The sequence below is a fragment of the Psammomys obesus genome, unplaced genomic scaffold, assembly GCF_907164565.1.
Source record: "Psammomys obesus unplaced genomic scaffold, mPsaObe1.curated_primary_1811, whole genome shotgun sequence".
NCBI lineage: Eukaryota > Metazoa > Chordata > Mammalia > Rodentia > Muridae > Psammomys > Psammomys obesus.
Window position 1 is genome coordinate 1,731,528 of NW_026596234.1, and position 23,276 is coordinate 1,754,803.

Consider the following 23,276-nt stretch of genomic DNA (forward strand, 5'->3'; position numbering starts at 1 on the left):
GGAGGCGGGCCAGACCTCCGAAACAAAGGCGTTGCCATGGTTACCTCTGAAGAAAGCAACTCCAGCCCGCTGAGGGCTGATGGAAGGGTGCGGCAGCTGGCCCCCCAGCCAGGACAAGGACGGCTAGCTGGTTGCCACGGAGATAGTCAAGCTGACCAGGTTCTGCAGTTTTTCTGGGGGCCTGGCCAAGACCAGCTCAAAGTCCCTCAGTCACGGCCAGCCACACCCTCACCTAAATCTCCAAAATCAGTTCCTGTGCAAGGGACAGGCCTCAGGAAGGCACAGCTTACAACCTGCTTTTTTACTTTGAACTTCAGGGCCCTGTCATCTGTGCAAAATAACCTTCCTGGCTGGGCTGGGCATCTCTACCCAAACCATGGAGTAGGTAGGCTGACCTCAGGTGGTGTCTGGGGTTGGGGTGGCATTCTCCACCTATCTTCAAACTCTCTGTGCAGCTAAGGACAGCTTTGAACTCCTCAGTCTCGTGCTTTCACCTCTCAAGTGCTGAGATGTCAGGCGTGCACGACTACTCCTGGCTCTCTGCCCTTGCAAGGGCTGCTGCTGCCTTTCAGCAGTCCCAGGTCCAGGGCTCTGTGGGTCAGCATCCCTCAGTCAGCGGGGGAGGGGCTCTCACGATCTTCCTAAGTGGCCAGTTCCTAAGGCACTGTTCTTTAGGAATGGACTGGTACGGTGAAGAAAGGGGCAGATGTGGCTCTGGGTCCTGCCATGACAGTGAAGGTGATGGTGATGGTTGGAACGACCCAAGTGTTCCATGATGCACGAGTCCCATCCGGTTCCCCCTTTTCAGCAGCCAACCAAGGAGATGTGTCATCTCACCCACTTCACAGATATCAGACTGAGTCTCAGCTCAGTTACATATCTCCTGGGGACACAGCCCAAAGGGGACTTATAGGCCAGCAATCTGGCCAGGCTCAGACCCCAGACCAGGATCTTCCCTGAGTTTCCTGAAAAAGGCTATGGCTGAGAGCCGCAAGATCAGATTCCGTATCACAAGACCCCTGAACAGCTGCAGCTTTGAGTGTTCTCAGTATCTGAGAAGTGCCAATCCAAGGGACTGTTTGGAGAGTGTGTTCCTTCCTGAAGTGCTCCATGGGAAACAATGGGATGCCATGAGGGTGCTGCCCCACCCCCACATGGTGTAAATAAAGGATACCTTCCCCTCCCACGGGCTTAATGGAGGTGGGGCATAACAGGATAGATCCTGGAGGCTAAGCCAACTCTGAGGGCTTAGAATGGAGGGCAGAGGCCCCTGACTGAATCCCCCCCCCCATCATTCCTTTGGGGGAGGAGATCACCCACTTCCTGTGGGCAGGCCATCTGCCTGGGGCTCTCATAATACAAAGGCCTCCCTTAACCATAGCTGCTGCTGTGGGTGGTCACAGCCCCAGCCCCATCACCTGCTTCACATCTTCACCCCTGAATGAGGCTGAACAGAGATTCTTGTTTCTCCTTCTAGATGAGAAACTAAGGCTCAAGAGCAGCAGCTTGCCAGGGCCAGGCTGCCAACCATCCTCTGCCCTTCACCCAATTCACTCTTACCTCTTTGCCAAAGTGCTATCTCTTCCTTCATCTCAGCCTGTTTGTAGGCCTGCTGGGCCACGGTGTGGCATCCAGGAACTGGGGTGCCTTGGAATTGTGGCCCCACCTGGCCCCTGCAGCTGGAGCCCAGCCTGAGGCCATCTCCACCCACATTCCCAGGCCACTGGCAGAGCACACTCCCAGCCCTCTTCGCAGGCATGCTGTGGAATCTTCCGTGGGGACCTGAAGTAGGCTTCCAGTGGGCAGCCTGGCCACAGAGACCTGGACCAGCTCACGTGGCTCGCCTGATTCTTTCCAGCCAACTTTCAAGTCTCCTCTGCAACGTGACGACGCTGGCTTCCCTGTCGGGGAGGGAGGGTATTTTTAGGTTGAACCCGCCTCGTGAAGAGACAAGTTATCAATAGCAGCAGCAAAGGGCTTTTTCTCATTCTTTTTCTCCCCTATGGCTTTGGGACATGAACAAGCTGCACCCATTAAACTCTGCCAAAAGAAAACAGGAAAAGTGATGTTCCCCTCATAAACTTTTCACCTCACAGTCCCCTCCATGCTACAGCAAGTCCAACTTGTCCCAGGCTGACCCCATTGTTCCTGCCTCTTCTGTGAAGCTACCCTAACAGCCTGCCCAGTGACAGGTGACAGGCCTGCAAGAGGTCAAGGAGTGAGGGAGGATCCAGAGGAGACACCCTTCTAAGCACCAAGGAAGCTACTGAACGGTTGGCTGAGTGCCCTAGAGTGCACTGTCTGAGCTAAATACTCAACTACTCAAGACAAGTGAGCAGGAGGCCCACATGAGTCTGCCTTCCTGAGGTTCAGAGGTCTCACTTGCCAGTTACCTATTTTCTTGAGGTCATGGGGATATGTGAAAAAAGTTCAAAGCCAGCATGTTTCCTCCTCCCCAACAAGGGTGACCAAAGCCCTTCCCACCAGAGTGTGTGGAGAGGCCTGCATGCAATGAGCCCAGTGCAGACCCAGCATTTGTGAAGACTGAGATTTTCTTACAGGACTTGCTGAAGGAAACATTTGAGCCGACTTGGCTGTCTGCCCTTCAGGATTGGTTAGCAAGCACTCGATTTCTGAGGAAGCCCAGAATAACAAAGGCTTCAACAAAATAGAAGTGTGCTTGTCTCCCATGTGACAGGGGCCCAAGCTGCCCTATCTGGCTCCTGCCTTGCCGTATTGCTCAGCTGGGGCTGCCTTCCAGTCTATGTCGCTCCATGGTGCAAAACAGTGGCCGGTGCTCCATCCATCACACACATCTCTCGGGAAAGGAAGGGTGAAAAGAGGAAGGATAAGGAGGCTGCCCCTCCCAGTTTGCTGGAAGACTTGTCCCTGGAGCTAAGGAATGTTCAGCAGTGAACCTGTGGGTCCCTTGGCTGGTGGAAAGTGGGTTTCTCTCTCTCTCCACCCAGCATCTATTTCTCTGCTCACATCTCACTGGCTGGAGCGCCATCCCATGTTACTTTGGTGAGGCTGCAGCATTTTAGCTGAGGGCCTCACTGACCTGAATTTACCACCCACCCACACTCAGACTTCAGCCCATAACAATGGAACTCCATGATACTCCCACTGGGGCAATGGCAGTGTGGGCAGGAGGCCATTGGGGCTCCACCTCGTTGTCTTAGTGCCACTCCATGCCTTCCTCACTCTACCCAAGCTGATGGAAGATGGGTCCCTGTCTCTCCTCCCAGTTCCTCCTGAGCACCTACTGTGAATGACCCTGCCCTGGACCTTGGGGACCGGCATGACAGGAGCACAGATGCAGATAATGCCTGAGCAAAGAGATGTCCCAGACCCTGGCCCCTCTCCATCAGCCCCAAGGGCCCATGTTGGGTGATAAGAATATAGGCACATCCTCGTGCAGGGGACTGGCAGGGAGGGAGGGAGCTGGAGGAGCGACAGCTGGGCTGGGTTAGATTTAGCTTGCTGAGAGCCAAATGCGTTGGCCGGAGCCGCTGGCTGGGCCTCGGTGCCAGGGAAGCTGCACGCTGGATGGGAGGGGTAGGTTAAACATGCCTGAGGAGCCTAGATGGAGAGCAGAGATGAGGTTCAGGACAAAGAATAAAGGATTCTTCTTCTTTCTGGTCGTCATTCAGGCCAGTGAGGAAGCTAGTCAAAGCCACCCACTCTCCCTTGTTGGCACAAGAATGCTTCCTTCATAAGGTGGAGGTGGGTAAGAGGCAGCCAGGTAACTGGGGTCCTTCTTGGGGTGGATATGCACCCCTACCCCATACTGGGCAAGGTGGTCAGGAGAGACACAGTCAGACAGCGTGCTCACTGCCTGCATGCCAGGATGGGCTATCACAGAGGCCAGGTATCCTGCCCTGGACCCTGCCTTGTGGTGGAGAGGGTGACATGGCCCCTTACAATGTTGTACTCTAGCCGGAAGTCTCACTGGATCAAACCTGGATGCAAGCTGGATCTACAGCACTGACTTTGCTGTCTTGAAATTCTTCGGCCAGGCATTCATTTCATACCAGGCTTAGCAAAGTCTACAGCCACCCTATAAAAGGAATGGGCTGGGCCCATGGCTAATACCTCAACCAGCTCAGTGACTTATCCCCTCCAGGTATGGGGATGGGCTAGACTATCAGGTTGGGGTTGTTTGGAGAAGAGATGGAGGGGCTGATAATGGGCCTCATGCCTGGCACTTTGCCAGGGCTGGGAGAAGTTAGGAAACTGAAGACATAATTAGCCATGGCTCCAAAGGCCCTAGGACACCCCTGGGAGATAGAGTTAACTCGCCTGAAGGGCAGCATGAACCAACTGAGACCTTGGCCCAGCTGCACACAGTAAATGCCGGAGAAATGCCACTGTCAACAGGAGATGGTGCAGTAGATGCACACAGACAACTCAGGCAGGACAGAGCGCAGAGCCCTTGTGGGTCTTCCCCTGCCATTTGTTCTGTGTGTTTCCACTTTCCTGGGGTGTGAAAACCCTTCAGAGGGCACCTGCTCATCTGCCCAGGATCCGCCTAGAAGCTACCTTGACTCCTCCCCACCAGTGGGCTGACTTCAGACAGGGACACAGGACAGCCAAATGGAGGGCTTGAGTACAGACCCTTTACCTCCTCCTAGACTGTGAGATGAGACATGAGCCTAAAGGTGCCACCCTGAGGGGAGAGGTTTGCCAGGAGAGCAGAACCAAGGAGACACAGGTAGCAGTTAGGATCCTAAAGCCAACCATGCCCTCCCGGGTGGATGAAATGGCCAACTGTCTCCATTGCTCACCCTAGGCTGGGATCACCCTTCAAAATGCCACACAAGTTGGGAGTGGTAATGCACACCTTTGGTCTCAGAACCTGGGGAGGCATAAGTAGGTGGATCACTGGAGTTAAAGGCCGGCAGGTCTACATAGAGAGACCCTGTCTCAAAAAACAAACAAAACAAAAGCCAGAGTCTGCAGCTGAGGCCTCATTCTCAGGTCTCAGTCCCAGCACAGCTGCTTTCTACACCTGACCATTGCTGTCCCAGCTAGAACAGGTAAGCACTAGCGCCTCCTGGCGGAGTTCTATGGAACTGCATCCTCATCTGTTAACACGCACCCCGTGCAAGAAGCCCTTATAGCTGTCAGTTCCCACTCCAAAGACTGCCACCAAGAGCCTCAGTCCTGCTGCCTTTGACAGCAGGGGCCTTAGAGGACAGCCTGTTCTGTTTTCTTGTTGTGCTGTGACTTTGCGGGTTGTGAGCACGTTGTCAGGTAAATGGACGAATGTGTGGGATGCAAGTATCAATAAGGATCAGGTACCCACCCAGCTATCCTAGGCCTTTATGGAGAGATAGGACATGTTTCTGATACTGGCTTGTCTCTAAAGGATGGGTCAGCTTCATCCTGTTGTCATCTTACACACCTAGACACACACACACACACACACACACACACACACACACACACTGCTCCTTGGGAGGCTCTGAGGCCCCGTCCTTCCACTCTCAAGAGTTCAGTGACTTGCCTTCATTATCTGCATTCACAGCTCTGCCCTGAGCACATTTTGGCTCATTCTTATTTTCCCAGCAGGTGCCTGTTCCCCAGGGAGCTGCCTGGACTCCGACGAGACATCAAGAGTAAAGAGAGCCACCTCACAGACGGCAGGGTCTCCCAAGCAGCTCCAAGCCAACATGCACTCACCTTCCTTTCCCTACTGTGCTTCTGAGGGCGGCAGAGAGGGCTCAGGGTTCTCAGAGGGGCCAAGGAGTCCACATAACTCTGGTGGGGAGTGGGGACTGGGCACAGTCACAGAAGTACAGGCACCACACTGAGGACAGCACAGCAAAGCAGGGGAACCCTGGAGAAACCCTGAGGGCACCCTCTGCGGTGCTAGTGGGCTGAGCCTGAAGCTATGTGACTGGGAGGGGGTTTCAGATGGGGTATGGGAAGAGGAAGACTCCAGCTGAGTGGAATGCCCTTCTGCCCAGCAGTTAGACTACAGAACAACCCCAGGGAGCCAGTTCAGCAGACTCTCCCCACCCAGGAAGGGGAAGAAGAGAGAGAGGAATGCCTGGCCCTCCCACGCCCTTAGGTGCTGAGCGGAGGGCACTGGTCGGCTACATGTAGTAGCCTAGTCTAGTTAGCCCCCTAACTGACCATCTAACTTTGCACCATCAGACTGCCTACATCATAGGCAAGAGTCACCAGGCCTAGTCATGCTGTTGTCACATGTGCCGTGACTGCAATGAGGTCCAGGAGGCAGACAAGCAGAAGGCAAGAACCCAGAGATATCAGGTGCTGGTCAGACCAGGGGAAACACCCAGGCTGGAGAAGGCCACGATGGCAGTCAAATGTACAGAATATGGAGCCAGGATCTTTACAGAAAAGGTGGTATTTTCCAGATCAGACAGCAGTGGTCAGCTACAGCCAGCCACAGGTCAAGATTCCAAACAGGGACCAGGCATAGCAGTGCACACCTTTAATCCCAGCACTAGGGAGGCAGAGACAGGTGGATCTCTGAGTTTGAAGCCAGCCTGGTCTACAGAGAGAGTTCCAGGTAGCTAGAGCTGTACAGAGAAATCCTGTCTCAACTCCTCCCACCCCTCCAAAGAGTACAGATAGATGGATGACTCAGATAAACCCAGCAGGAAGCAGACCAAGGGCATGGAGGGGCTCAATGTGGGTACCAGCTGGGCTGTTGAGAGGGGACCCCATGAAAATAGGTAGAATCAAACAGATCACGAGGAGCTTTGCCTCCCTCCTCTCTCTCCAGAGCAAGGCCCTCCTTCAGAGCACCTGTACCCATCTCTGGAGACACAGTAGGGAGTTGGCCCAGTGATGCTTCGCTGTGTGACATTCACCATTCACAGCTGCTTGGAACAAGCTCTCGTCCAATGGCCCCAGAAGAGCGCTTGCATAAGGAGGGGTGGGAGCTTGGCTGAGTGGGTAGTCAGGCCTGCTGTTGCCATGTCACAGTCATAGGAGGCTCCACCAAATACTCCAGGGGAAGGGGTAGAGGCTTCTGGTCATGGGCTGGGCTCCATACCCTCACAGGGCCCCACACCAAGCCATACCTTGCCTGGGAGCCTCAGAGGGTGCCTGGGAGCCTCAGAGGGTGCCTGGGAGAAGGCTGCTTCCCCCCTTCTCTCTGCTTTCCTGTTGTGGTTGTCTTGGATTTAGCACTGAGAGGACAAGACAGCGGCAGGTGCCGGGGATGAATTCAAGCAGCTCACCACCCACCCAGATTTCGCAAGTGCCAGCATAGTCTGTGGTGGCACCTCAGGGGACAAGGGGCCTTCCAAGACACTGTCCTCTGTTATGCCACAGCAGCCTCCCTGGCAGCCTCACTAGCAGATGTGATATCAGCAGACAGATGTCTCACTATCTCACCCTGTTGCTCACTCTGTTACAGGCAGAGTGGACCCAGGTTCTTAGAGAATTGGCCCAGCTGCCCCAAGGGACCCCGATACTGTTCCTGTTCTGGCTGGGTCATGTCTCTTCAGGCCAGTGTGTGGGCTTCTGGCATCACCAGCACAGGACACCAAGGGCAGCTGCAAGGAAGAGCTGTGCTTGCCAACACTCTCCTTACCTGTTCTCCATGGTCATTGTGGAGTTCAAGCTCTATGGACCCACACCATCACCAGGGAAGCTGCCATGGCTGTCAGAGGAAGACTAGTGGGGCAGCCTCTAAGTTGGGGAGAAGGGAACAGGAACTAGAGGGAGCTGCAGGGAGAGATCTCAGAGACAAACTGGGAAGGAAGCAAACAGGGGGAAAGGCAAGGTGGAAAAGAAGTTGTTCTTTGAGCACCCTGAGTCTCACCTTCCCTGGACTTTTGAGCCCCAACCGTGTCTTTCTTCAGGGATTTTTTGAGTTGATTTTGTCATGTTCAACTAAATAGCAACTCTTTCTCCCATCTCCCTCCCCATTCCTGACACCTGGTCCCTAAAGGCAAGGGGACAAGGAGAATCAGGTCCTGCTTTTGTTCTATATCATGGCCTCAGACGCCATTTTTATCACGTTTGGGCCCTGAGCTCATCAGGGCGCACCCGGAGCTGGCTCAGAATGTCACGGGATGGGGGGGGGGTGTTGGGAGGGACAAGGAACAAAAAAAGAAAAATCTGCATTCCCATATTCAAATGAGCTCCTGCAGGAGGGAGCAGACAGCATTTCCACTGAGGAAATAAAGCAGTGAGGGACCAGAGCCTGGCAAACCCCTTGCCCACTACAAGCCAGATAGCTGCCCTTCAACTAGCCCTTGGTGGCCCCTGTTCTCTCATTCTTTCTCATTAGTGAGCTGTGCTCATACACAGCAGGAACAGAGATCTGCAGGCAATGGCACCCAGCTCACCCTTAGTTCAAGGGAGAAAGGTCTTTTCTGGGAGTGAGAAAAAAGCTGGAGGCAGAAGGCCACCTGGGACAGCACCAGAGGTTGGCGCTAGCTAAGCTGAAGCTGTGACCTGCGCTGACTTCTTCAGCCAGGAGTTACTCTTGTCCTGGTCCCCGCCATGCATTGCACCTAGCCTCTTGAATGTGAATGCGATTCAGTCTTGGAGCATTCAACACCCAACACCCAGCATCCCCACTGGACTCCATGTCATGGTTGCAAACACTGCCCTGTGCAGTACTTAAGCCCTAAACTCTGGAGGTAGGCTGGACCTCTCAGTTCCCCTTCCCTCCCACAGCTTGTGCTGGGCTTGAAAGACATCCAAACTCTTCAGGTCCCCACTTGGACTTCATTACACAACTGCCTCCAGCTGGCTCTGGGCTTCTACCCTCCTCCTGCCCAGTTAACCCCACTGTGGCCGGGGACCTTTAAGATGCCTCTCAAACTGTCTCTGAGTTCCTGACTCACCCCAAGGAAGCATCAGCACCCTGTCCACAGCATGAGAAGCCCCCACCCCCATCTGTCTGTTCGGCTTCCTGGCTGTGTTAGACTGGGCCACTATTTTCTACCACTATCCCCTTTCCAAAATCTCTTGCTTTCTTCCTCTCCTCTCTGCCTGTGACCTTCTCAGTGGGAAACACCTTTAAATCTCAAAATCTGGCCCGACTCAATGGATGTGGGGCTCACCAACTAAGGTAGGGTGAAGACAGTGGCCTACAAAAGGGACCTGGGCAGAAGGCGAACAGCAGGTCCTTAGCCTCTCTGGGTCCCTTCCACTTCCTGCTCCCTGCTCCAGTCCTCACCCTGCTGTTTCTCTCACCTATGGAGGTCTTGGGAGCTTCCCTGCATGTCTAAGGGGTATGAACCCTAGCTATGCCACCTTTTTTTCTGCTGGCCAGAGCCACTCACCCTCCCTGATGTCCTTAGCTGCTGGTCCCTTGGCCCGAAGAGCTTCAGAGGTGAAGGCTCCTACCCTAGAAGATCCCTGAACAATGTATTCCATGATAGGTTATTGAAATGGGTACTAGTTTTCCCACTAACTCCAGCTCCTAGACACTGTGCCTGTCCCCTGAAATGCAGTACCACAGACATGCCTCTGATCCACAGTACACATCCTGCAGGACAGCAACTATCCCTTTAGGTCATTGTTTCCAACCTGTGTGCCTACCGGAGGCTGTCCCTGCCCCCTAGAATACAGCTGCTGCTCCAGGATGTGGGTTTCTGGTCTTGGACCACTCCTGCCCTCTTTTGCTGAAAACTGGTCTTTTGGTCAGACGCCGAGTATGTGGATACACGTGCCCAGGGGTGGGGATTGTGCAAGCTCTTGCATGGTGGCATAGGCTGAGTGGGTAAACAAGGGTAACCTCAACCAGGAGAAGAAGGCTACAAGGTTAGCTCATTACTAGGTATGCTCCTTGAGGGCTATTTTTTCGGCGTTTGCTTCTGTGATGGGTCCACGGCCAGGCATTCAGAAGCAGCAGGAACGAGGAAAAAGTGTTCAGGGTATGGAATTAGCCTCCGGTGTGGCTACTGCTTTGCGCTAACATGCCAGTCCATAAGATACACTCTGGTGAGTGTCCACACATGATATACAAACTGTCATGCTCATATCACATGGCATCCAGGTGGTCCTGGCCCAGAGCTCCCTGTCTCCATCAACTAGCCTTTTCCTCCAAAGCTCCTGGCTCATCAGGACCCTGGTTGTCGTCTCTGGACCTGTGTTTGTTCCTTTATCTACAACCCTCTTCCTAGGAGAATCCTCCAGGGTAGTGTGCCACTTCCCCTTGGTCCAATCAGTCATCCAAGTGCCTGTGCCTTCATGCTTTTCGCACTGGTATTTCTGCCAGCCTCAGAAGCCTCCATCTCAGTGCTGAGCCAGGCCGATGGCCCCTATGAGGGTGAACTCTAGGTCTGTGTGGCCCTTCGCAGATGACTACACAGGGCAACGGTTCTCAACCTTCCTAATGCTGCGACTCTTTAATACAGTTCCTCATGCTGTGGTGGCCTCCAACCATAAAATTATTGCATTGCTACTTCATAGCTATTTTTGCTACTGTTATGAATCATAATGTAAATACCTCATATGAACCCCAGAGGGGTGGCGACCACAGGTCGAGAACCACTGACATGGGGTGTCTGGGGGCTCATGAGGTCATAGGTGCAAGCAGTTATTCTGGCCTATAGGGGGCACCCATTACCACCAGCCACTGTCCTTATCAAACCTCTTGGCTAACTCAACTTTCCCGCTTCTTCTGGCCTCCATTTGTGGAGGGAGACTCTCAGGTGCCAAGAGACTGGGTAGCTTCCTCCAAGATCACACAACTGAACCTTCAATGCTAGGGTCTGAGGAGACCCTACCTGAGTGTCCTTATGGAGCTTGGCCTCCTCAGAGTTCCTATGAGGGAACAGGCAGCTAGCCTATAAGACATGGGCATACTGCCTGCCCTTCATGTGTGTTGAACATCCCATAATGCCAGCACAGCAGCACCACAGCTGTGGGGCAGTGGATTTGCATGATGTCCACCCGGCTGCTGGCATGGGGAGAGACCACCAGAGAAGTGCCCTTGCTTCCAGATGGTTGGGGATGGGTGGGCGGCAAGCAGCAACAGTTATGGAGGCCTGGACATGTGGAGGGAATGGAGACACAGCAGATGCCCCTCCGTGTTACCCAGTCCCGAGCTCTTCCTATGGTCCCAGCCTCTTCAGTTGCTGGGCATGGTCAGAGCAATGACCAATACCAGGGCAGCTCAGACTGGGACTGCCTAAGACCTTACAAGGGTTTCACAAGCTTTCACTGACTCTCTTTCTCAATCCTGTGTCAAGATGGGGACATGGAGGCTCCAGACAGTAAATGAGATCCAGGGATCCCTCTAAACATGTCCAGTTCGACTTACTTCCTCAAGGGTAGTTGAGAGAGCAGCACTTCGGGAGGTGTTTGACAGTGCTGGAAGAGCAAGTCCTGCTGAGCACTTCAGACCACAGGCAGGCTCAAAGGGCATGCTTGATGGTGCCCACTGGCTCAGGTGGGTCCAGGACACCTCTTGCTTTGACCACTACTTAGGTGCCTGAACCCAGCACAGCTCCTGGACAAGTCCGTGTGGTGTGCAGCGGAGTCTAAAGGCTTATAAGAGCAGACCAGAGAGGGCTTTCTGGAGAGGACACATTGGAATCCACCCCTCCCCCACAGAAGGTTCCTGGGTGTCCTTGAGGGGGGCTGCAGGCTGGGGGGGAGGGGCTCCTCTTTGCCAGTGGCCCCCGAGGCTGGAACAGTCCCCACTGCCAAAGTTTTTAGAGGGCCACTTGGGATGGGGGGAGGGGTGGGTCTGCACATGACCAGAAGCTGACTGTCAGTGTGGGGTGCTTGGAGCAGTGCCTGGGGTCCCCCTCCCCCACACTTACACAGATTGCATTTCTGTCCACTTTGAGGCATCCACTGATGTGTGCCGCTGGTGACAGAGGACAGTCACTGCTTCCCTCTCCCTCGGGCACTGTTCCCTGTCTGCTGTCTGCTGTCTGACTATTCGTGGGTCCCAGCCTGATGCTGGGTAGCTGTTTCTCTGCCTGTGAGTGTCTGTGTGTCACAGCGTGGGTGTGTCTGTCTGTCTGCAGGGAGCCTCTCCTGCTGACTCCTTCCTTGACCTCCAGATATCTGTGTCAGAGGAGGGGGGCCGGCTCTCCCCTCCCCTCCCCCTCCTCCAGCACTAATGCAGCTGCCACCACCCTGGCTGCACCCGGAACTTAGTGTCCTCACCTGTCCCCTGCAGCAGCGACCCCCTGCTGAGCGAGCTCAGGGGCATTGGTGGCGCAAACCAAGCGGCTTTGTGGGTCGCCCCTCCACCCACTGCTGCCGAGTCCTGGGCGAATGTGCTCAGCTCTGGGCTGGGTCCGCTCAGGCTCGTTCTTCCCTTATGTAACTCCACATCTGTGTGCGCCTTGCAGGTCACCCTGGACCCTGTTCTGAGCTCTGTCTAACCACGTGGAGGCTGAGACCCACAGTTCTGTGCATAGGAGGCTGGAGAGAACCCCTGTCCCCGGCATCACTTTCAGGGACCCCTCCCCAATCCCTCTTTGAACATCGCTTACCCCAGAAACCTACTTGCCCAGAGCAAGATGAAAAAGGGAGTCCTGGGGCGCAAGTTCCCTAGAGCTGGGGGCAGCCCTTCCCCACCCAAGCCGGGTCCTGTCCCAGGTCCTCACAAGCTCAGGAGCTACGGACAAAGGTCGGGCAGGGGTCACCAGGGCGAGGACACGAGGGCGGACGGAGAGCCAACAGCTTCCAGGTGCGACCTCAGACATGTTCCCAAACCCTGTGGCTGGTTATGGCCGGGGCTGGGCTCTCAGCCAGCCGCGGTGCGCACCCGGGTAGGGGCTCTAGTCGCCCGGCGGGCACGCGGCGCTGTCCGTGGTGCTGCCCGCGCCGGGCGGGGCGGAGGCGGGACGGAGGCGGGGCGAGGGCGCCAGCCAATGGCGGGGGCTCTGCGCGGGGCGCGGGGGGCGGCGGGCAGATCGCGGGGCGCACTCGGCTGCGCGCTGAGCTAGGGGTGCACCGACGCGCCGCGGGCGGCTGGAGCTCAGCTTTGCTCTCGCTGCAGCAGCCGCGCCGCCCGCCCCATTCCGCTCAGATTCCGACCCCAGCCCCCTCAGCACTGCCTTCCCGGACTCCATCCAGCCCCGGCTCTGGCTCCGGCCCCGCGGACCATGCTCCGGGTGCCCCCCGGAAAACCGGGCTGGGTGAAGAGCCGGCAAAGATTAGGCTCCCTAGCGGGGGCCCCACCCGGCCGCCCAGCTCTCGGCCCGCGCCGTGCCGGGTGTCCCCGAGCCTTGTGAGCCTGCTGGGCCATGGAGCGCGCGCCGCCCGACGGGCTGCTGAACGCGTCGGGCGCTCTGGCTGGCGAGGCGGCGGCCGCAGGCGGGGCGCGCGGCTTCTCGGCTGCTTGGACCGCTGTCCTGGCTGCGCTCATGGCGCTGCTCATCGTGGCCACAGTGCTGGGCAACGCGCTGGTCATGCTCGCCTTCGTGGCGGATTCGAGCCTCCGCACCCAGAACAACTTCTTTCTGCTCAACCTCGCAATCTCCGACTTCCTCGTGGGTAAAGCCCCCAGACCCTGTCCGCTGCCAGAGTCCAGGGGCACGGAGCCCGTGCTGGGCAATGGGGCTTAGCGCTCCGACCTGGGGTGGCTTTCCAGGGGCTCGGCCTGGGGAAGAGGACCTCTAGAGACCTTAGGATGGTGGGCGCAGGCAAAGTTCCTCTCCTCCCGACCCGCTGGACGGGGGCTGGGAAGGAATGTCCCCGGGGAGGCTGCCTCTGCCGGCGGGCGCTCAGCAAGGCGCAAGGCTCAGCGACCGCGGGTATAGCGCTGGTTCCGGCGCCGAGAACCAAACAAAGGCAGCGGCGCCGGACTCAGGATACTGGGAGGACGCTGGGGGGGGGGGGGGGGGGTGAAAGGGGGATTTGGGGAGCGGTGCTGGGGAAGGGGACCGTGGGGAAGGCGGGGGTGAGAGGAGGGAAACGCTCCGAGGAGCACGTTCTCACGTGTCCAAGCTCTGCTCCCAACCGGGGGAGGGGGGGCGGGGCAAGTGGTGGGGGCCGGAGCGCCAGACACCTGTTGGGGCTGCGAGCTGCTGCGTCTCCCAGACGCTGGAAGCCAGTTTGGGCGGTGAGAGCGGCTGGCGCGGCTGCAGCCAAGAACCCTTTAAGCCGAGAGAAAAGCTTTCTCGGTTTTTAAGCTGAGAAGGGAGGCTTGTCCAACAGCCAGGGTAGGGATGGGTGATCTGCTCCAGAGCCAGACAGTCCAGGGAGGACATATACCCCTTTTTTCCTCCTTTGGCTGTTGGTAGGGCTGACAGAAGCCCAGGTTCTGGGTCCAGCGGTTTCTATGCGGAGGTCTTTCCTCGTGCCTCCAGGTCCAGATGACATTGCGGGGCTGAAGGTTTTGTGGAGGCTGAAGGCTGGCAGCAGCTCTGTTGTAGGGAGACTGGGTAAACAGGAAGGTAAATAAGATTGCTGGTCCAAGAAAGGTGGCTACCCTGTGAGGGCCAGGCTTGGCCCTCTCTCCATGTGGTCAGTCTGACCCAAACCCTGAGCCATGGTCCCACCACAGCTCTCTCCCATAGGTGCCTTCTGCATCCCACTGTATGTACCCTATGTGCTGACGGGCCGCTGGACCTTTGGTCGGGGTCTCTGCAAGCTGTGGTTGGTGGTAGACTACTTGCTGTGTGCCTCCTCAGTCTTCAACATCGTGCTGATCAGCTATGACCGATTCCTGTCAGTCACTCGAGCTGTGAGTTGTGGGGTGGGGGCATTGGAGTTTACTCTGTGTGTTGAAGAGCACTGGGTTTGGCTGCTTCTGGGTTGCAGGCAGATGCCTGCTGGGCTTGCCCCCTTTTGATATTTGGGCCATTTTTCAGTGACCATTGGCTGCTACTGGTACTAGCATGAGACAGGAGGTTAGCTTGGGCATCCATACTCTTGCAGGAAGGGGTGTCAGTGTCTAACCTCTGTCCTAGGCAGGTTTAGGATCCCTGGAACCAAGGGAGGGTCTTCATCCTTCCCACTTTAGTGTAGATGAAGGTGTACACACATAGCCCCAGGAAGGCAAGCCACAGCTCCTAGCTGCACAGCGTCTCTTAAATGGCTATTGAAAAACAGCCCCAGGCCCACCCTGGCACCGACGTGGAGTTGGGCTGCAGCTGTCGCTTCTTCGCCTCTTTTTCTGGATGGCTCACTCACCTCAGGTCTTGTTGGGGGCATCCTGAGGGTCAGCTTGCCAAGAGCTGCATGGAGCCCTCTTGAGCCTCCCTAGGTCCCTTGAACCACCGAGAGAGTGGTGCAAGGACTCTTGTGACTGGGGTGCCCAGTGTAGAGCTGGCATGTGGCAGGTGTGCCCTAGACCTTCGGTTAGCACAAGCTCTGACTGTGGGTCTTGCGGCTGCCAAGGTGGCTGCCAAGGACACTTCTTTCAGCTGTCCTGCTCCTCAGCAGGATTTTTGCCCCCTCCTGACACCGTGCCCCTTGCTTACTGGTTGCACTTGGAGGTTAGACATGCTGTTTCTTGAAAAAAAAAAAAATGATGAGATGGCCCCACCTCCCTCTCCTTTCTAGCCATTCACCTTCTAGAAAAGGAGACAAGATACTTAATTCTTGTGTGTGTGTGTGTGTGTGTGTGTGTGTGTGTGTTGGGGGGTCTCTAGCAGTGGGCCAGCAGGTTTCCCTGCTGCATTCCTGGCTTCAGTAGTGGGAGGAAGGAAATACTGGGGCAGAGTCAGGCAAAGTCCTTCCCCTTCGGTACAGCATGCCGCTGAAGATCGCTCTGGCCCTTGCAAGAAACCTCACATCAGAAACAGTTGTGTGTGGCCCCTGGGTGTGGCCAGTGCTGATCTGGGTGCTAGTGATGCAGTAACCAAAGGCAGGACCCCATGGAGCTCGTAGGTGGCGGAGAGGGTAAAGAGAGAGGGTTCTGGTTCGTTGTGGAGGCTCTGAGGCTCTGGGAGAGTGTCAGTCCATCAGTTAGGCGGAGGACACAGGGAGGGGAGGGTTTGTGGAAAGAAGGCACATGCAACCTTGCCTAGGGCAGACATGGAAGCCAAAGCTTCTCTGAGCTTCTAGCCCAATGTTTCTGACCTCCTGATCTGTACAACCCACTACAGGTCTCCTACCGGGCCCAGCAGGGGGACACACGACGGGCAGTGCGGAAGATGGCGTTGGTGTGGGTGCTGGCCTTCCTGCTGTATGGGCCTGCCATCCTGAGTTGGGAGTACCTGTCTGGTGGCAGCTCCATCCCTGAAGGCCACTGCTATGCTGAGTTCTTCTACAACTGGTACTTTCTCATCACAGCCTCCACTCTCGAGTTCTTCACACCCTTCCTCAGCGTTACCTTCTTCAACCTCAGCATTTACCTGAACATCCAGAGGCGCACCCGCCTCCGGCTCGATGGGGGCCGAGAGGCTGGTCCAGAACCCCCACCTGATGCCCAGCCCTCACCACCTCCAGCTCCCCCCAGCTGCTGGGGCTGCTGGCCGAAAGGGCATGGGGAGGCCATGCCGCTCCACAGGTATGGGGTGGGTGAGGCAGGCCCCGGCGTTGAGGCTGGGGAGGCTGCCCTCGGGGGTGGCAGTGGTGGGGGTGCTGCCGCCTCGCCCACCTCCAGCTCTGGCAGCTCCTCGAGAGGCACTGAGAGGCCGCGCTCACTCAAAAGGGGCTCCAAGCCATCAGCGTCCTCAGCATCCCTGGAGAAGCGCATGAAGATGGTTTCCCAGAGCATCACCCAGCGCTTCCGGCTGTCACGGGACAAGAAGGTGGCCAAGTCGCTGGCCATCATTGTGAGCATCTTTGGGCTCTGCTGGGCCCCGTACACACTCCTCATGATCATCCGGGCTGCTTGCCACGGCCACTGCATCCCCGACTACTGGTATGAGACGTCCTTCTGGCTTCTGTGGGCCAACTCAGCTGTAAACCCTGTCCTCTACCCGCTGTGCCACTACAGTTTCCGCAGAGCCTTCACCAAGCTCCTCTGCCCCCAGAAGCTCAAGGTCCAGCCCCATGGCTCCCTGGAGCAGTGCTGGAAGTGAGCAGCTGCCCCACCCTTCTGTGGCCATGCCCTTGTACCTGTTTCTTGGATAGCCCCATGTGTGGCCCCTGCCTTGTCCAAGGCCCACTCTAAATGCCATGGCAGACTCTTAGATCATCAGCCCTACAATGGGGCAGCCAAGGGCCCTCACTGGTGGAACTGGAGTGTGCTGGCTGGCTCTGCCACCACACTCTCCTTCACCCCAGAAGTAACAATCCAGGAGTCCCAGGCATACCTTCCACCTCCACAGTGATGTCCTGTTTTGCATACTTAGTGGTTGGTGTCCTCCCTGATGCAAACCTTGGTGTGTGCTCCTGGCTCCAGCACTGGCAGTGTGCCCTGCATGTGCACGTGCCTGCCGCACACCCGCCACACACGCAACACCTTCCCTCTCCCAGACAATCTAGAGACGGTGCCCTTTGCTGCCTCTGTCTCTTGCTTAACCCCAGAGCCTGGCTCCTTTATCCCTCTCCCTTCAACTCTTTGCCCCACAAAGTGTCAAGTGCCCCAGGAACCTTGAAGCCGGTCTCTGCTTTTTCATTCTGGATGTTTTCAGGAAGATGGAGGAGAAGAAAACACGTCTGTGAACTTGATGTTCCTTGGATGTTTAATCAAGAGAGACAAAATTGCCGAGGAGCTCGGGGCTGGATTGGCAGGTGTGGGCTCCCACGCCCTCCTCCCTCAGTGCTGCGGCTTCCGGCTGAGCCGCTCCAGCTGCCTCTGCCCGCCCCACCCCCAGGCTTGGGACGATGGCCCTGCCCTGCCTGTCCCATCTGTGCAACCAGAATGTGTGTGTGTGTGGGGGGTGTCTGGTGACCCTGGGTGGACTGCTTTGTCCTCTCCTTGTACCCACCTCAGGCCTCTGCATGATCTGCTGTCTTTGTGCCCTGGTGTGCTGCCTCTGCCAATGTGAAGACACAATAAAGTGTATTTTTTTATGGGTGCTGACTTTTGGGGACTTTGTGGGAGTAGCTATTGTTCTGTTCGGGGCTCCAGTTGGAGGTCCTGTGGAGACAAGAATGTGGCCTTAGTATTCTGAGGAGCTGAGCTGGGGAAAAGCCAGGCTGTCCCTGGGGGATTAGGTCCCACCCGAGGTGGCGGTGCCCCGTCACAAGACTCCTCAAGGACCTGTAGGGGCAGAGCCTCAGCTGGTGTGCTTTTTCAGGAGGGTGACATGCTACTGGGAGGGCGCACATCTGCCTTTAGATTCCATATCTGTAGCCAGCCTGTACCAAGATGGGAGCTCAGGTTTCTTGCCAGAAATTATTCATCACCATAGCCTTGACCTTACACATGGGTAATCCAGCCATGTGCTGGCAAGACACAGGCCCCAGGAAGGGCCCTGACCATGCCTCATGCTTTGAGAGACTTTTAGGAAAGTGGCAGCCAGGGGGCTGGTGGTTCCACAGGGGGCTCCTGGGTTGTGAGCTGGGCTCGTGGCTGCTGAGAGATGAAGTCACCCTTCCAGGCAAAGATCTGGCAGTGGCTGTGGCTGAAAGCTGGGATGGGAGGAAGAAGACTGAATGAAGGTGGGTGGTACTGCCCTCAGTGGACGGCCTTAGGCCTAGCCTCACCACCTGGAACAGGACAGCTTAGCCCCGGCTGTCACCTCACCGCTGCCTTGATCTTCAGAGACTTCACCTTTCCTCCTCTGAGCAGGGAGGGAACTTGCCAACCTGGCCAGGCACCATGGGGCCATGATGCAGCAAGGGCACCACACACGAGCAAAGCTCCATGGTTAGCTCAGTGCTGCCCAGGGGAAGTAAGCACAGGCCTTTCCTCCTCCTGATGTGCTCTCCCTGCAGCTGTGCCTGCACTTGTCTTGCCCAAGTGCTTGGCAACTCCCAAAGGGCAGACCTTTCCCCTTTCTGCTTTTCTCTCTCTGGACTTGAGTTCTCTTCCTTTGGACTCAAGCCGGACCTTCTTCCTCACTCAAATCACTCAGGACCCTCCTTCCACTGGATTGTGGAATAAACCTGGGGACTCTGGGTCCTCCTTCGTAACTGTTGTTCCTTGTGCTTCGCTGCCCCAGGCTGGGTCCTACCCTGAGCAGCTGGTGGTGAGAGTGGATGCCACCTTCTTTGCTCAGCACTCCCCCACCACATCTTGTCCCTGAGAACTGAGAGGTTTTGTAGCTCCCCCAGCAGGCTGGTACTGGCTCCCTCATCCTGTACCGGGCCTGGCCTCCCCAGCGGGTGTCTGTCCCCAAAGCCCAGAGCGATCTGGGGAAGGACAAAGGACTGCTCTCTCCAGCAACGGGCACTTCCAGCATAGCCAGCGGCCAGGCTGCCCCTCCACCCGGCCCTACTAAATGGCTACAAATTGGAGGATAAAAGCACAGGCTTTCAAGCAATTTTGCCTTCAATCTCTGGAAACTGCCGCTCCCAGAGTCACTGTGTGGGGACGGAGGAGGAGAGAAGAAAGACACGGAGTCTATTGGGCCCGCGTCTGCAGCAAACAAACAGGCGGAGGGGGCCTTCTGCAGTTCCAGCCGCTCCCATAGTCCCAGCCTGGAGGAGACAAAGCTGTGCTGGAGCCCCGCAGTGCAGCTGTTGTTTACTGAGCACCTACTGTGCACTGGTGCCAGGGAGGTGGGTTGCCAGCAGAGCAGCGGAGATACGGGCCCTGAGCCAGGGGTGATGGATAAAAGACCCCTGGGAGAAGCGGTTCAAGGTCATAGCTGCCATGGGCCTGGGAGGAGGACCGGTTACCAACCAGGGACCACCAACAGAGACAGACATCCACTTGGATTATAAATCAGGGCTATGGCCAGGCTAGGGGCCACCTGGAAGAGTAGTGCTCAGAGCCAGCAGGGTCCCTCTGGGTGCTGACACTGGCTGCAAGTGCAAATCATCTCTCCACCCTTGGCACCTGAGGATACCCAATGGGGAGAGGTCCTGACACATACTAGCTGGGAACCCTCCCAGCCTAAATGAAGAGCCTAAGCTACTAGGGGCTCCATCAGGTAAACCCAGTCCTCTCCTCCACAAAAGGAGAAATGACTCAGAGGCAGGGCTGTGAGTGGGGATGGCTGGGGTCTCTCTGGCATGACTTCTGGAGGGAGCCCTGCTGTACAAGGTGGCTGCTGCCTACCTTTCTGCTCTCTGTCCTACCCCAGTGCTTCTGTATAGGTTCCAGGGTGTGAGGAACCTTTCACTAACAGCTAATGGTGCTCTTGCTGGGTTCTAGCCAAGGTTAGCATCTCATGTCCTCATAGCAAATCCCCAGTACTGTGCTCACTTTCTGTTCTGCAGACTCACCCCACATCAGACACCCCACATCAGACACTGGTAGTCGGCAAGGAGCCAGCACCTGAAGCCAAGCCTGATATGAAACCCAAGCCCCTTCCACTCCATCCCTCTCTTCCTGAGCAGCACTGTGCTCTAGATACCATGGGATAGCAGTGTCTGAGCTGGTCCCTTCTGGAGGAAAGCATTCACCTAACCACCTAGTGGTTGGCAGGGGTTGTCCCAGGATGGAAATGAAAGCAGGGTCTTTGAGGAAGGCTCTGTTGATCTTTCTTTGGTGTGTGTGTGTGTGTGTGTGTGTGTGTGTGTGTGTGTGTGTGTATTTTGTTTTTGTTTTTGGTTTTTGAAGACAGGGTTTCTCTGTGTATCCCTGGTTGTCCTAGAATTCACTTTGTAGACCAGGCTAGCCTCAAACTCAAAGATCCACCTGTCTTTGCTGGGATTAAAGGTGTGTGCTGCCATGGCCCAGCTTGGCTCTGTTGATCTTTTCTTTTGGTGTTTTGAGACACGGTTTCTCTGTGTAGCTTTGGTTGTCCTGGACTCGCTTTGTAGACCAGGCTGGCCTTGAACTCAGTGCTCTGCCTGCCTCTGCCTCCCTGAGTGCTGAGATCACAGGCGTGTGCTACCAGGCTGGCTCTGTTGATCTTAACACAAAGCATTTGTTATTGAGATTTTGAGATCGGGTTTTCTGTAGCTCAGGCTGGCTTCCAATCTATTATGTAGTTGAATTTCATACCTTCCTGTCTCTACCTCCTGGTGATAAGAATCTACGCCTGAGACACCATGCCTGGATTTATGTAGCACCGGGAATGGAGCCCAGAGCCTTAAGCATACCAAGCAAGCACTCACCAGCTGAGTTACCCCTCCAGCCTTCAAAACACTTGTTTTAATCCTAGAGGCAAAGGCAGGCAAATTTCTGAGTTCATCTGGTTTACAGAGTGAGTTCCAGGACAGCCAAGGTTACACAGAGAAACCCTGTCTCGAAACATTCCCACATAAACAAACAAACAAATAAATGGAAAGAAAGAAGGAAAGACAACATTTGTTTCTTGGGCACTGTATGCCCTTCTCCACTGTGCTGAGACAAGGAGTCAGGAGGGCAGCCCCTGCCTTCCTGAGCTGCTGCTGAGTCAGTGCTGTGGGGTCGAGGGTCAGTGGCCCAAGTGTCAAAAGTGTGCTTCAAAGGGATACTGAGACTTGGAGGCCAAGGGCTGCCTCAGCCTCCCCAGCTGGTCTGTGCTGAGACTAAGAGTAAAACCCAGGCATCTCAAGGGAATATCCAGTCCTCTGTCTCCCTCCTGGCAGCTTGCATGAGCAGTCAGGTGGGGGTGGGGTATTGTGGGTTCCTAAATTCTGCATCTCTGCAGCTTAGGCTCAGCATCTGGGCTTGAGGCAGCCAGGTGCCAGCATCATTTCAATGCCGCCTGGCAGGGCTCCTTCCCCACAACCCCCACCACATACACACCAGCAGGAAGTGCCACTTGGGCCACTGCAGGCCTCATGTCATTACCACAATTGCTCCACTGTTGACAGTGCCCACACCTGCTGCCAGCAGGTAGTGAAGTGCTAACCTGGCATTACATGTGGGGGATCCCACCTCCCTGCAGGAAGGCAGACCTCAGGGGGTAGGTGCTGGCTAGGGAAAGGTCCACTGCCTGTACCTTCCAGCTGCTTCTCTCTGCCCCCACTCCACAGTGGGGCAAGCACAAGATCAGGAGTGGCAGGATGGAGAGTCCAGTCCAGACTGACTGTTTCTTCGCTGTGGACCCCAGCAGGTCCTTCGGCCCCAGGACCAAAGAGCCCTTTCCTTCCTTAGGGACCTATGAGGACAGAGTGACATCTCAATTCTGAAGTCTGGCACATGGATGACACAACTGGGGTGGGTACACCAGGAACCCTAGAAGAGGTTTTGGCTGCACAGAGTCTAGGGAAGAGACTGAGGACTGGGCAGAACACTCCCTGTACCTTGCCTGGGAAGGGTCACTATGGTACCAGCCTAAGGACTGTGCTCAGACCATAATGACACCAAGGACAAGTTTGGGCAGTTACACTGTCCCCAGGCCATACTCTGAGCCCTTAAACTCTAGTTCTCAAACACAGCGGCTTCTATTACTCCTGCTTTACAGACGCTGAAGCTGAGGAACAGGGAGGTTAGGCAGCTTAACATCACACAGCTGGTAAAAGGCTGAGCTGCAGCTGGCTCTTTCTGTGATTACGTCTCAATCTGTTTAGCATCTAGGGCCTCTTTCTTGTACCTCTCTTGAGCCCAGCCTGATAAAAGCTCGGGAGCTGAATCCCTCCCCACAGAACCCACCCTTCCTCACGTTTAGCTCGGTGGGGCCACAGCACCCTACTTAGCATGGCCACTTGGGAGGTGGAGGCAGGAGGTGCAGAACCTCAGGGTCATTTTTGACTACACTTGAGACTCTGTCACAGATCAAAACAACATGAAGAATGGGAGCCTTATGCCTATATGGGATATGGCTTATGCTTATATTCTAGTGTTTAGGGATCTACAGCAGAAGGCAGATTTGAGGCTAGCCTGGGCTACAGAGTTTCAGGCCAGCATGAGCCACCTGTCTCAAAAATATAAATAAGTAAATAAATAGTTAAAAAGAAAGAAAGCAAAGAGCATAAAACAAGACCTAAACGCAGACATGAAATCTCACTGCTTGCCTGGCACCTGGAGCATGTGGAGCCTTTGTCATGAGCTACAGTGGACTTGGGAAGCTCTGCTTGGGCTCTGTTTGCAGCCCACATAGCCTACATCTTGGGCTGGTCCAACTCATTGCCACTGGCTTTCCTCAGCAGATAGTCCATATTTCTGCTATCTCTGAAATCCTGGAGTCTCTGCTGTAGTTTAGGCTTCACCTTCACAGCTTTACTTACTGCCTTCTTGTAGGACATTTCTTGTTGTGGGTTCTTTTCTTTTTTTTACACATGGATTCCCTCTGTAGCCCAGGCTTATCTCAAACTTATGACAAACCCTCTGCCTCAACCTCCCAAATGCTGAGATCACCGTGCCCAGCCCCAAACTCTCACTGTAAACATCGCTAAGAGCAGCCAGCAATATACATGTCACAACCCCGAAT

General features: G+C 55.7%; 1 protein-coding gene across 5 annotated transcripts; it reads left to right on the plus strand.

Annotated features, from left to right (window-relative positions):
* Window positions 1–12,874: 12,874 nt before the first annotated feature.
* Window positions 12,875–17,265, plus strand: Hrh3 (histamine receptor H3). Of its 5 annotated transcripts, XM_055596008.1 has the most exons (4): window positions 13,135–13,458; window positions 14,208–14,360; window positions 14,484–14,650; window positions 16,017–17,265. In XM_055596008.1, exons 1-4 carry the CDS (start codon window positions 13,209–13,211, stop codon window positions 16,935–16,937), a joined length of 1,491 nt encoding a protein of 496 aa, XP_055451983.1. In that variant the 5' UTR covers window positions 13,135–13,208; the 3' UTR covers window positions 16,938–17,265. The 5 variants fall into 5 exon arrangements, with proteins under 5 accessions (XP_055451988.1, XP_055451983.1, XP_055451986.1 ...); XM_055596013.1 differs by lacking the exon at window positions 14,208–14,360 and having other exon boundaries at window positions 12,875–13,454; XM_055596011.1 differs by lacking the exon at window positions 14,208–14,360.
* Window positions 17,266–23,276: the final 6,011 nt, after the last annotated feature.